Source organism: Acanthochromis polyacanthus, chromosome 6 (assembly GCF_021347895.1).
Source record: "Acanthochromis polyacanthus isolate Apoly-LR-REF ecotype Palm Island chromosome 6, KAUST_Apoly_ChrSc, whole genome shotgun sequence".
NCBI lineage: Eukaryota > Metazoa > Chordata > Actinopteri > Pomacentridae > Acanthochromis > Acanthochromis polyacanthus.
In genome coordinates this window covers 36917241-36930157 of record NC_067118.1, presented here as the reverse complement: position 1 = coordinate 36930157, position 12917 = coordinate 36917241, and the positions used below count along the sequence as shown (strand labels likewise).

At 43.1% G+C, this 12917-nt stretch overlaps 1 protein-coding gene across 4 annotated transcripts in view; it reads right to left on the bottom strand.

The window, feature by feature from the left end:
* arhgef25a (Rho guanine nucleotide exchange factor (GEF) 25a) overlaps nt 1-12917 on the bottom strand; it is a 42593-nt gene that overhangs the window by 15796 nt on the left and 13880 nt on the right. For all 4 annotated transcript variants that reach the window (XM_051949876.1, XM_051949877.1, XM_022208658.2 and 1 more), the window contains exons 2-4: nt 5469-5776; nt 4862-4972; nt 1477-1601 (exon numbers count right to left, since the gene is read on the bottom strand). In XM_051949876.1, the coding sequence (XP_051805836.1) occupies nt 1477-1601; nt 4862-4972; nt 5469-5776 (544 nt within the window). The remainder of the gene's footprint in view (nt 1-1476; nt 1602-4861; nt 4973-5468; nt 5777-12917) is intronic.

Genomic DNA, 12917 nt, shown 5'->3' with positions numbered 1-12917 from the left:
ATCACAAATGGGAGAAACAGCAGGAAATATTTTGTTCAGTCTTTTCTTAGAGTAGTGCAACCTATGAACTACTTTAAACTGAATAAGCTGAAGTCGAGCATTAATAGAGCAAGTTTTTATCCTATATAACACTTTTGCCCAAAGATCATTAGAGATTACTTCCCCGGTGTCTTCATTCCATGCCTCCTTTATATGGAGAGAGGGGGTTGCCACAGAAAAGAGGTTGACCAATTGAGATATCAAATGTTTAGAGGTGGGAGGTTTGGTCATAATGTCATAAAAAACATGTTTTATTGGAGCCACCTCTAAGCGGGGAAATGACTGCCTAACAAAATTCCTAATTTGCAAATAGTGAAAAAATTGACTAGCAGGGAGTTTGAACTTTTCTTGAAGTTCAGAAAAAGAGGCTAAATGATTATCAACGTACAGATCCCTGATAGAAATTAAACCAACATTCGCCCACCGCTTGAAAACTGCACCCATTAATCCCGGCTTAAAACAAGGGTTCTGATATATGGGAGCATGTATAGAAATTATTGGGAGCCTCAGGATTCCCTTAATTTGTTTCAAAATCTTGATTGAGTTGTAGAGCACAAAATTGTTGCGCAGGGATTTCATTTTGAAATCAGGTGTTGAAAATAAAATAGCTGACAGTGAGGCACCTGTAAGTGATAGAGCATTACTAAGCTCAATCTCAGGCCATCTAGGGCCGGGCCTGCACACCTCTCCACCCACCGAGGATTGATTCCAGAAAAGGAAAAACTGTATTTTTTTCGAGAATGAAATGCAAAAATTACAGTATTATTACACATATTACAGCATTTTTCCATTAGAAACTGTGCAGGAGTTGGGAAATGTATTTTTTCAAGAGAAAAAAAACTCAAAAACACACATTTCTCCTGATTAATTTGTTTGTGGTGCTTCAAACAAACTGCATCAAATTGTTTCAGAGATTACAGATTTTTACAGATTTTTATACCGTCATGGTTTGACAGTTTTTCACCATAAAATGTACAAATGTTTCTTTTTACAGTGTACTGCTACATCATTGTCAGACTTTTTGGATACATTTAAAAATTATCTCTTTTTTTTTGGACAACTTAACAATATATTGTAAAATCTATAGCTCTGTTTCTCTATGATGGGAAATGTAAATAGTTAATTTCAAACACATTTGGTACTGATAATGTATCCTGATGGCATTAATTATGTCTTGACTTCTCATTTAGTGTCACCAAAACACTTTACTTTGTAATCTTATAACTTAGTGACAGAACACATTCCCAGCAGCCTCAGCTACTTTATGGTTCACACAGTAGAAAACATCCTGCAGCTACACTCATACATAATGCTGTCTCATACATTCTAATGCTATAGCACATGTACTTAGAGAATGCACGACAGCATTATTGCATTGAAAATTATATTTGGAGATAAATGATGTGAATGATGCTTGTTTGATTGATCGATACATACATGCTTTTCTCTAAGGCACTCTTCCTCTCCTCCTCAGTGTCAGCAGCAGCCGACCATTGGCTGGAGGTGTCGTCCATCAAGACAGACCCACTGTCATCTGGAAGAACACTGGTGGACTGAGTGTCCTGAGGATGCAGAGACAGACAGACAGACAGAGGCACAGAAGGAGAAAGTGTTTATCAAAGGTCCACTGCCAGTAATGTGGATCATGCCAGGACTAAAGTAAACAGAGGGAGATAAAGAGCAGCAGAGCAATGGTAATGATGCAGGTTGCCAAGGTGACCAAGGGAGGGCGAAGAGACACGAGGAACAGAGATTGAATGATAAAAAGATCTGATTCAGATTGTTGCTGTTAATGATCCGTGCTGTTCCACACAGATAAAAAACAAAGGCAGCAACAGGCTCCGTAGTTCTAAGAGATGACAAATTAACCTGTGAAGTTTAGGACACAAGTATTACACTTCTGACATGGGAATTGATAAGCCAGGTTTCAAACCTATATTTATACATGCATGACACTCTTTTGATGTTTTCCTTGCATCATTTTTCCAGCATCATCTACATTAGCATTCCTAGTACTGATTTATAAGCTCCAATGCACGCAGGATAAACCCGAGGCTGCTAATCGATTGTGTTCATGCTTTATATACTAGTACATGACCTCTTTTCATGCTTTTCCTGGAATTGATATAATTTCCTGTGGGGGTCCTGGTGCAAATATAGAGTCATTGTGCACACCGCAACAAAGCCGACACAGACTAAAATAGTGAATAACTCAGTGGACACATGCTTCACTTCTGCACACAAACCTCATGTTTGTGTAACCTAGTATTTCTGTCTCACAACACAACCCCTTATCCTCTTTACATGGCCATGCAGTGACTCACTACAACACGTCCACACAATTGTATCTTCTCACAAAGTTCTTCCTTCTATTTTTAGCCGTGCGCTTCGAGTCATTTCTTTAAAGTCTTTTCATTTGCTTGTGACTCTGTAAACTTATAGGGGCAGCTGTCTGTCTTCACCTAAATCATTGTCCTAGTCAAGCAGAACCTCCCCACCTTAAACACATACACAAACCTGCACACACCACAGACATACACCTAATCTCTTAGACTCCTCCAGCAGACGGCTGCCCGATGAAGACATAAACAGATGGGTGGATAGATACACATATAAGCAAATGGAAAAAGGGACAGGACTTTCTCCTTTTCTTCTCTGATCTAGTTCGACTCGTTCACCTGCCACCTCTGTGATGAACTTGTTGGCGTCTACAAGCACCAAGCTTTCCACTGTCAAAACGATGTGTGGGAGCAACATAAAGAATGAAAAAGACAAAGTAAAGCAGAGAGACAAGCGAGTCAGGAGATACAGGGAGGCTCCATAAAGACCCCTGCTCCCCCAGCTCGTCCTGCCCTGCTAGGAGTGTTCCAGCCTGGCTGACAGGTTTCCCTGGCTCCCTGATCATTTCCAGATGTGTTGTGGCAAAGCCCACAGGAAAAATTCCCCCGTCTCCCTCTGTTGTAAGCTTTGTTTTTCAACCCAGAAGCCCACAAAAAAGAACTGACAACAGTTTTAGGATAAGCTGAGGTCATGATTTTTCTGTAGAATTTTTCCAAAATCTATCAAAACAGTTCAGTGTAGAGTGATGTTGTTAGAAATATTTTTTTGCACAAAATCCACCAAAAAAGTCGTGTGAAAATAGTCCAAGAAAACTTTTCTTTAAAAAATATACGGTAATCTTGCAGAAAAGTGTTCCCGGTTTGAACATCATTCAATATTTTCACAGTTTACAAAGATTAAAGCAAAGTGTTCAAGTCACACAAATAAACTTATCATGTCATCATTTTATGTCTAACTGCATCTATTTAAGGATCTAACATCGTTTTATATTCATAGTTCTGGATTTAGTTTGGATTATTTCGATATTTTCTGATGGGACACATGAATACTGCACATCATCAGTATTACAGTGGAATTAAAGGGATTTTCTCAGTTTAGTAGAATTACTTCTGGCATCACAAAGTGAAGGATGGATTTTTAAAAGATCTCATAATAACTGAACCACTCAACCCTTTATTTGAATTTCCTGAGTTTCTTGAAATTTTCCATCATTATTTATTTGGTTTGCTTGCTTATTTGTTACATCGCTGGGTAGAGATGACAGACTGCACAAACATTTTTTTAGGGAAATCAATCTAATAAACATGATGATCTGGTTTGTTTTTGGCTTCAGAATTTAACTGTGGACATTGTGGACACATCGTATTCAAAAACCGTGCTGTACTGTGGCGAGTAGAAAAGGGAGACAAACAAGAACAGATATAACAGCCGACCTGTGGCTGGTGAAGGTGGGGTAGATGTCTGAAACCTGCCTCACGGAGATGACTGACCTACATAATTTAATCTCTCCTCTGTCTAGCGTTCGCTCTCCCTCCAAAGACTGGCAGTAAAAACACCAAAGCACTTACCTCATCCCTCTGATGTAATCGTATTAATGTGGCTCAATGTGTTGTTGTTGAGACTGAAATTAGGATTTAAGTGCCCAGGTGTTGATTCACAAACGGGAGACACTCCACAATGGTCACACGCTCAGACATCATTATTGTTTCATACATTCAGCTGCTGCCGTGTGAGCAAACCCCAGTTTCTGCCACGTTTCCGCTGCACAGCAATAAGGGACCCTGAACGAACACCCAACTCTGAGATGCTCCTTCGCCTCAAGCCACAGACTGCAAGGCTTTGATGGACAAATGAAAACGCATGTGTTCACATTCTTCACTCAACGTTCCTTTGTTTCGAGAAGTGGAGTCATCTTTCATCACATCTGCCATTTCTTGCTATTTCCTATTTATCTCCGGGCATGCCCTTTTGTAATGTGCCCATTGTGAGTCATGCATCACACAGGTCATTGTCAGACTCTGTCCTCTGCTCCTTGGGGGCATTTATCTGCTCTGAGAGAAGCTTGTATTCATTTAGACTCCCTTACATGTGTGCTTGATACTGTATGTATGGTTGGATTTCTGGTCATGTGGTTGCACAATGCAGCCCTCCTGCGTAAATGTGTGTGCTTGTTTTTGCTCGATCATCGAGCTCCTGCAGCGACAGTAGAGTTAGTCATTTCCAGATCTGACTGGAGGGTCATAGAGACAAAGAGCACTGATGTCACCCCCTGACCTGGGTCCTCAATGAGAATATTACTTGTAGTCCTCTCAGAAAATGCCCAAAATGAATCTGTAGTGGATTTATTCTATACAGCTTGAAACTCATAGCTAGATCAGGCCTTTCCTTTTTTAGGCCAGTGACATAAGCCCTGTTTGATGATACAAATAATATGTGATAAGTGATACAACAGGTTAGACTTGAGTTTATCATGCTGGCTGACCTGAGCGTTTGGCAGTGACGTGCAGCCAATCAGCGAGTCAGTTATGTAGCTGGGTGACTGTAGCGTAGCTGGTGACAGGTCCTCAGGGCTTGCCAGGCCATCTTTCCACTCCTGGAACAAACACACACATCCGCAGGGTCTAAATAACACAGCATGATGCAAAATGTCCGTAGCATGCTACACACAGACAGCTGCAAAAACAGAAAAAGGACGCACACGGGTCACAGAACATGGAGGAGTGAGTTGGAGCAGACTGAGCCAGCAGTGCTGCTGTCACAGAACAACATCTCCACCTGACAGAAAGCTTAGTCCTTTGTGGATGAACTCTACATCACACATGTATCTCTGCTGGCATTCCTGAGTTACCTAAAGTAAACAAGCCATAGTCAGGATGTTAGCTTTAATTTGTGTTTGTATAAGACTGAAGTTTTACATGTTTACTTCAGGACTAGTTCATTCACATATCTTGTGATAATAATTACAGTTTTTGAGTTTACTTATTAGGTGGGAACTTCAACCACAAAGTTAGAATGCAAATCACTTGTTTGATTAACTCATGCAATCAAGAGAGAGCGTCCTTGTTTCATCTTAGATTTTCGTCTCTCACCAGTTCTCTGTGAGTAACAGGCAGGATGGTGAGGGTGTCTTCAGGCCTCAGGGGGCTGCCCAGGTCTTGGCTATGGCTGTGGGACGGAAGAGGTGGAGGCTTCCCCTCTAGTTTGCGGACCTGACGCTCTCCTTTGGCAGTGGATCCAACACTGAGCTTGCGGACAGGGTTTGTGAGCCACTTCTTCAGGGTGCTCACAGAGCGTCTGGAGCCTGGGGAGCTGGGGGCCGAGCTGCCGGATGCCTGCGGGGGCAGCGAAGCCACAGAGGTGGAGATGCTGCCCTCACTGCCTGCTGCCGAGTATGAATCTACAGAGAGGATACCGAAGAGAGAGCAAGAGATTAATAGGTGAAGTGCGTCAAGACAGACAACTGATAATAGAAGTTAAATGGGCAACAGGGCAGAGTACACTCTCCACATTCAGACCTTATCAGACTTTAATCGATGAATTAATCTATGGACTAAAACAGAAACGCAGAAAGAGCATTTTGTTTGAGGCAAGAGAGACCATGACCGATTGTAAGACGAGGGCAGAAGTGCAGGTTTGTCTGGAGGCAGAAGACGTGTCAACACACCAGGAGAGAAAAAGTAAAGAGAGAAAATCAAAACAGAGTGGATTTATATTTAGCCTTCCTTTTCAAACACAGCTGTGCAGCTGTGGCGCCGCACCATAAAAGACATACTATTCTCTTCATGCCAGCAGACCCTTTTTCTTTTTTATATATTGAGCTGTGCATCTGTGCATGTCATCATCACATGACTACACTCTGATGCAAGGCAGACAGAAGAGGTCAGGACGGCTGGAGTTCTACATGAAAAACAGAGCAGAGCAGATGCAGATGGACGGCTGCACAGCGATGTCAGGAGGACACGGGAAGTGAGCTGGGGGGTTCAGTCGGGACCGGACATCCACTTTAATCCTTTGTAGATGGGGAGATCCTTGCCTGGGACTGTTTGTTTTTTTCTGTATTGTCCTCCTCGTCCACCCAACCCAACGTCCTTCCTCCTGCCTTCCTCAGTCCTTCTTCTAAGCTGCACGTTTGGAGGGTTTTATCTGTTCAGTCGCAGTTCAGTCATGCTTCCCATCCATCTTCACGCCCCTAGAAATCTGACCCTTGACTCACCACTCTCTTACAGATGGAGAAACACTCTCTCGTGCTAAGAATCACTGTCATGACTTATTACCTTTCAAATATAGCAGTGATTTCACCCCTAATTCTTAGTGTAGATAGATAGAAGGATGGGCAAAATATTTACGCTTTATATTCCAAGAAAACATGCGTTCCTGTAAAGTTTCTGTTAACTTTGGGAATTTGTTATGCATTTGTTTACAAGAAGACCACACTGACCTCATTCCAGTGCTCCCTATGTGAACCACAGAGGAAGATCTTACCACAGCTCTCATCAGCGAAGACCCAGACTTCAGAAGCCACAGTGACACAGCGTGGCCCATTTTGTGAGAGTGCCAACTTCAAAGGCAAAACTTTAATAAATTCACAACCCCCTTTCGATGTTCATAGCAACAGAGCATTTCCACACTTTATTCATTCAATTTCCTACTCTCAGAAGCACAATAATAGCCACTGTGCCGATCAGTGAGAGTGAACTTTGCACTGCACAAAACTCAGTCACAGTTTTTGAGAAATGGTTAACCTCAGAGCAAAACGCCTCACATTCCTGCCAGTGCGCAACATTTAGGCCGAGTATATAATTTGTGGATCTTGGCTGCCGACAAAAACCCTCAAAACTTCTTGTTGTTGTGTATTTTCACCACAAAGACACCATCTGCTCTGTAATTTTTCCTCCAACATGTCTCACATGCATCATGCATTCATGTGTGTGATCTCAGGGTGGCCAATTTCCCCCATCATCTCCTCTGCCACTCCTACTGCCCCCATTCACATAAAACACCGGAGAGCGTAAGGAGATCTGAGGCTGGCAGGATGGAGAGACTGGTGCAAAGAAGAGAGACGGCCGAATCCTGCGGGGAATATACAGAAACTATTGGGATATCAGAATGCATCTGAAAGCCATTGTATTTATGGCTGGATCTGGAAAAAAGCAAAGCGTACACCGTCTGTGAAGGTCTTCTGCCAGAGCAGAAGAAGAAAGGATGCAAAAATGGTGAGCACATGTGATACTATGAAGCCTCCAAACCCCAACTTCTTTGACCTTTAACAAGGGCCAGACGCAGAGGTTTGTATTTCCCTGTGGCCTTGCTCAGCTTCAGTCGGGTTAGTGTTTGGGGCTCAAAGTGCAGAGGTGCAGCCGGTAACACAACTTCGAACTATCTCCGGGGGAAAAGACACCCCGACACCCACTGAGTGTTTGGAAGTAGGGCTGGGCGATATGGCCAAAAAATAAAATTAAAATTTTTTTAGTCATCTTGGACGATTAGAATTTTGATCGATTTTTGTTGTTTCTTTGCGGTCTGTTAGCTATGGCTAGTGCTAGCCATGCTGCACTCCCGTAGCTGCAAGCACTCTTAACATTCTTTAGGATGCCTCTGCCGGAGGTGCTGAAAGAGGTTAGTTGTGCTGCTACTCTTTGTTTTCACATTACTTTTGTAAACCTTGCACATGACTGTAGTTTGCTCTGTGTCAGTCCTGTTAAAGCCGAACCACTTCCATATAATCGATGTAACATGAGGCCCTTTTCTCGCGACCGACTCTTCGTCTGCTGTTCTGTCCGCCATGACGGGGCTGTGAGTGTTTTGGCGGAAGGAGAAGAGAGGCAGAAGCAAACGCCAGTGCACAAGTCGTGAAAGCCAGAAGAAGAATCTGTATTGTTATATATTTAAGCTCGCCTCGATTTTCAAATTTTCAAATCGTCAGGTTTTAAAAAGGCGAATTAATCGAATTAATTCGATTTATCGCCCAGTCCTACTTGGAAGTGATTACAAGCGAGTGGAGACAGTGCAGCTTTATGATTTGCTGCATCAGAATGATACACTGGCTCCTGTCAAACTCACAGATTTACAATGCACAGAACGTACATTATTTACAGGTTTTACAATGGCGAGCCTTACATCTGTCACCATGGCAACGCTGCGGCTCTACCTCTGTTGTGTATATGTATCGGTTTCCCTGTTGACCCTGGAAAGTTTAATCTCTCTCTTCTCATATATATGCCATTACAGAGACACCGCTAACATTTTTCTTGTCAGTGAAGTGAAGGAAACTGTAAAACTCAAAAGGAGATGATGAGCTTCCCCTCGGAGCAGCATGCCTCCGCTCTCCCCACACAATAAGCAGAGTTTGATGTTGTCAGACACCTACAAAGAGGAAATTGGGAGAAACATTCCTTCCCACTCGCTCCCTGTCTTGCTGCATGCCGATAGCGCCCGCTGATATTCATCTCCATAATGGCACTGCTAAGAAAAGATTACCCCGGCTGATTTTGTTAATGCAACTTCACTATTGTTTATGTGCTTACGATAATTAACAGTTGGAGGCACAGGGCAGCAGGACTGCATTAAGCTGGCCCGATCTGTGGCGATCAGTTAATGCTGGGCTTTCACCAGTCGCCCACTCACTGTCTGAAAGGCTGAGCGGCTGCCAGTGTGGGAGGTTCGTCCAAAATTGCTGTACTATGTAACTTTAGAGCCAAGTGGGTTTCTGCTGCAAAGTAGTTCCAGATTTCCTCTTGATGGTGCTCAGTCACAATGAAATCTAATCATCTTACAGCATTTGTATTTGTGTTACAGTACTTGTATTGATAAACAGCAATGTTTTCTTGCGCTAAATAGACATTTGAATCATTGTTCTAATCATTTTAAGGCAGCACATAATCTTTATTTAATTGACTAAGTTATTAATTGTTCAGTATAAAACTTCAGAAAACTTTCCATCACAGTTTCCGAGAACCCAAAATGACTTCACCGAATGTCTTGTTTTGCTCAATTACAATCTAAAGCCAAATTTTTATTAATTTACTGAAAAGAGAAGATCGATAAAGTTGAGAAGCAAGAATCCTCCAATGTTTGTTGCTGGAAAACGAATTGAGGTAATGAGTAATGTCAAACTGTATCAAAGCAGTACCAGATGAATTTTCCAAAGAACTATAAAGATTATCTCATTGATTATTGAGCTCCACATTATTTGATGTCCATCTTATGTCAGCCAAGTCAAATGTAATTGCAGCTGCTGATTTGAATTATCCAATTGAATTATGTGTTAATTATGTGGGGTGGCTGTGGCTCAGGTGGTAGAGTGGGTCGGCGGTTCGATTCCTGCTCTCATGTGCTGTTGTGTCCTTGGGCAAGACACTTTACCCACCTTGCCTCCAGTGCTGCTCTCACACTGGTGTTTGAATGTTGATGGTGGTCGGAGGGGCCGTAGGTGCGGATTGGCAGCCACGCTTCCGTCAGTCTGCCCCAGGGCAGCTGTGGCTACGAATGTAACTTACCACCCCTGGAGTGAGAATGTGTGAGTGAATGAATAATGGGTCCAATGTGAAGTGCTTTGAGTGGCCAAAAAAGCGCTATACAAATCTAATCCATTATTATTATTATTAAGGGAAAACATCTGATTCAATGTTCTAGTGAAAGTTGCAAAAGTTTTATTTGGATATCACTGAATTAAAGGTATTTATATTTGAAGGACAAATGAGAGAAAGAAATAAGGGCTCTATTGTTTGTGGGCAAACGGTGCCGATGTGTGCGCGTTAAGTGTGGGTCCACCAGAAGAAGTCTGGTCCAACTTCTTTTTATTGATCAGTTGATGAGTGAGTGCTGCTGAGCCGACAAATCAGGCAGAAAGTGTTGGCTGTAATGGAGCAAACCTGTTCACAGCCCCTTCGCTGTGGAGCTCTTTGTCAGTCCTATGGCCTCTTGGGACCATATAGGCAATTTAGGCATTACTGGACTCCACCAATAAACACATGCAGTCAGACATGCAGGTGCCCGTACACTTGCACGTACGCAGACAAACTGCTGAAGCATATTTCCCCCAGAGTGGCTGTCCAGATGGGCACATGGCTGCCGACTGTTGACCCGTCATCCAAGTTTCCAGTGTCATCTGTCTGTCAAAGTAAACAACACGCGGCGCATTCGAGGCCGGCGTCCCGCTGGTTGCCACAGTGGTGGACGAGCCAAATGTCCAGCTGAGTCTGAAAGACTCGTAGAGCTGCCAGTCAATGCCAGCACCTCACACAGCACAAACCCTGGAGGAGTGTGGCGTTCAGGCACAAGACACCCGACTGCGTCATTACTAACAACTCTCAGCACAACACCGTGCTTATCTTCTCCATTCTCTTTGCCCTCTCCACCTCATGCTCTTCAGCCTAGACTCCGCAGCTATATTACATTTCACCCACTCAGAGGAAATGGACACTCTTCCCATCAACAAGCAGGACCTGAGCTGCACTCAGGCACTCAGATGTGCAAACTGAAAGACCTGAGAGACCATGAGGCACTTAGAGGCTCAGGCAAATGACCGGAAACCTTCTGTCATGTATTATAAGGTGTTGTATAGCATTTGAAATTTCACTTTATACTTGTAAGTTGTGTGTCTAAATGAATTTTTTCCTCTATGCCTGAGACTGGTTTATGTGTGTTCCATTTGTACTGCAGTCCTTCCACTTCTTTTAATCTTCAGTTCTTCACTATACATCCCTCTGTTTGCCGCCTTATCTTGCCCTCTAACCCACTGCATCCCTGTGCACAGCAGTGTTTTTCCGACGACAGCTGGGTCCTGCTCTGGGATCAGCTCCCTCCTCTAATGCAATGCCCTTCTGTGCTGTACCCCAAAGCTGCTGAGAAAAGCAGAAGTACGACATGCAAAACCAGCTGGCAGAGAAGACAATGACACAGGAGGAAAGAGGGGGGAAAGTAACTGGAAAATCTCTCCTCCTTTTCTTTCTCTTTTCTAGTCGCTCACTGACTGAATCAGCAACTTTAGAAAACCTCTAAAACTATCAAGCTAACGCATCTTTCAGTGAATATGAATGCGCATTGTAAGAACCAGCGGAAAAGGGAGAAGCTACAAGATGATAAAGAGAGCTTCTGATTCTTTGTGATTTATAGGTAATTAGGAAATGAATGTGAAGCAGCAGAAAAGCAAGCAAATCCCGCTGAGATTGAAGCTAAAAATTTCAGTGAGCGAAGGGGAGGAGACACTGGAGGAAAGAATGGGAGGAAGGCCATCAGGGCATAAACTGCGTACTTCAGTGCGTATAAGCAGGAAGTGTGCTAATTTCTAATTGCATGCATAGAAACAGGGACATGTGTGCAACAGCGCAGTAGTCATCCTCCTTGTGTGTGCCATATGTGAGTGTGTTCATGTCAAACTTCAGGAGTGATACGCTGCAGTCAGACAAGTGAACAGTGGCTTCCTGCCCTCCTACTGACCTAGTTTATCCACACACACACACGAACACAGTGCTGCGATTCCAGGAGCACAGAAGGAAATACGTGGTAGACAAATCAAGTGACAGAAAAACAAGCCATCAGAGTCGGTCTCCAGCCATCACACACTCTGTGGCATATTTTTCACCAGTGTTCAGCATCAAAGCAAAGTCAGTCACTAGCAAAAGGAGAGCTGAAATGATGATGCTGGTAATAATCCTATTGTCTGTGAAACAATGCGAAAGAGCGATTCAGACACTCCTCCTGATGAGAGCTTATGAAACGTCTCTAATTGATAGATAGATCTAAAGCGCCACTGGTGCCACTGACTGTCAAAATCAGGTCACCATGAGTGTTGCGATGCATTTCAAGTGGCAAAGGTGGTGCATTCACTTCATATTCACAGCTTCCCACTGAGATAATATTCTCGACTTCCCCACTAAAGTTTAAATCACTGCTGCTCCGGCACCCACTTTGCATCTTACTTTGTCAGAAAAAAAGAACAGGAGACATCAGCATGAGAAGGCGGCAACAATCTCAGCACAGACACCGGTTGAAGTGAGCGACTGGAAGCATGTTAGCGGTTGTTTGGCCTAAAAACTCAAAAGACATTCCTCTAGAACCATCCGGAGAGAGACCTGCCAAGTTCCTGGCACCATCTGCCTTTAATTTATTAGTAAGCTCAAAGGATTAAGGCTCCAGTGTGGCCCATTTCACACTTGCACTGATTTTTTAACAACTGAGCATTGTGAGATAAACAGGTACACACATGTGGAATATCATATTCACTAATCATCACTATTTTTCATCAGAGGGGTAAATTGAAATGACTTAGCTCTGCACATTCACTGAACTACTGATATTAGTCAAATTCAAAGCAGCAAACGTCACTCACTGCCTCATCTTTAGGTCCTTCAAACAGCAGATCCTACATTTCCCATAATCCCTCATAGTGTGTATCTGATTAGACACGTCCTGTCTGGTAAATGCTCAACTCCACATCCAATGTTTGGATCAAAAAGCTCCCCTTATAGACAAATAATGGACTAATTATTTAAATAATACAAGCCACTGAATACCTCATTTCAAAATGCAATCATTAC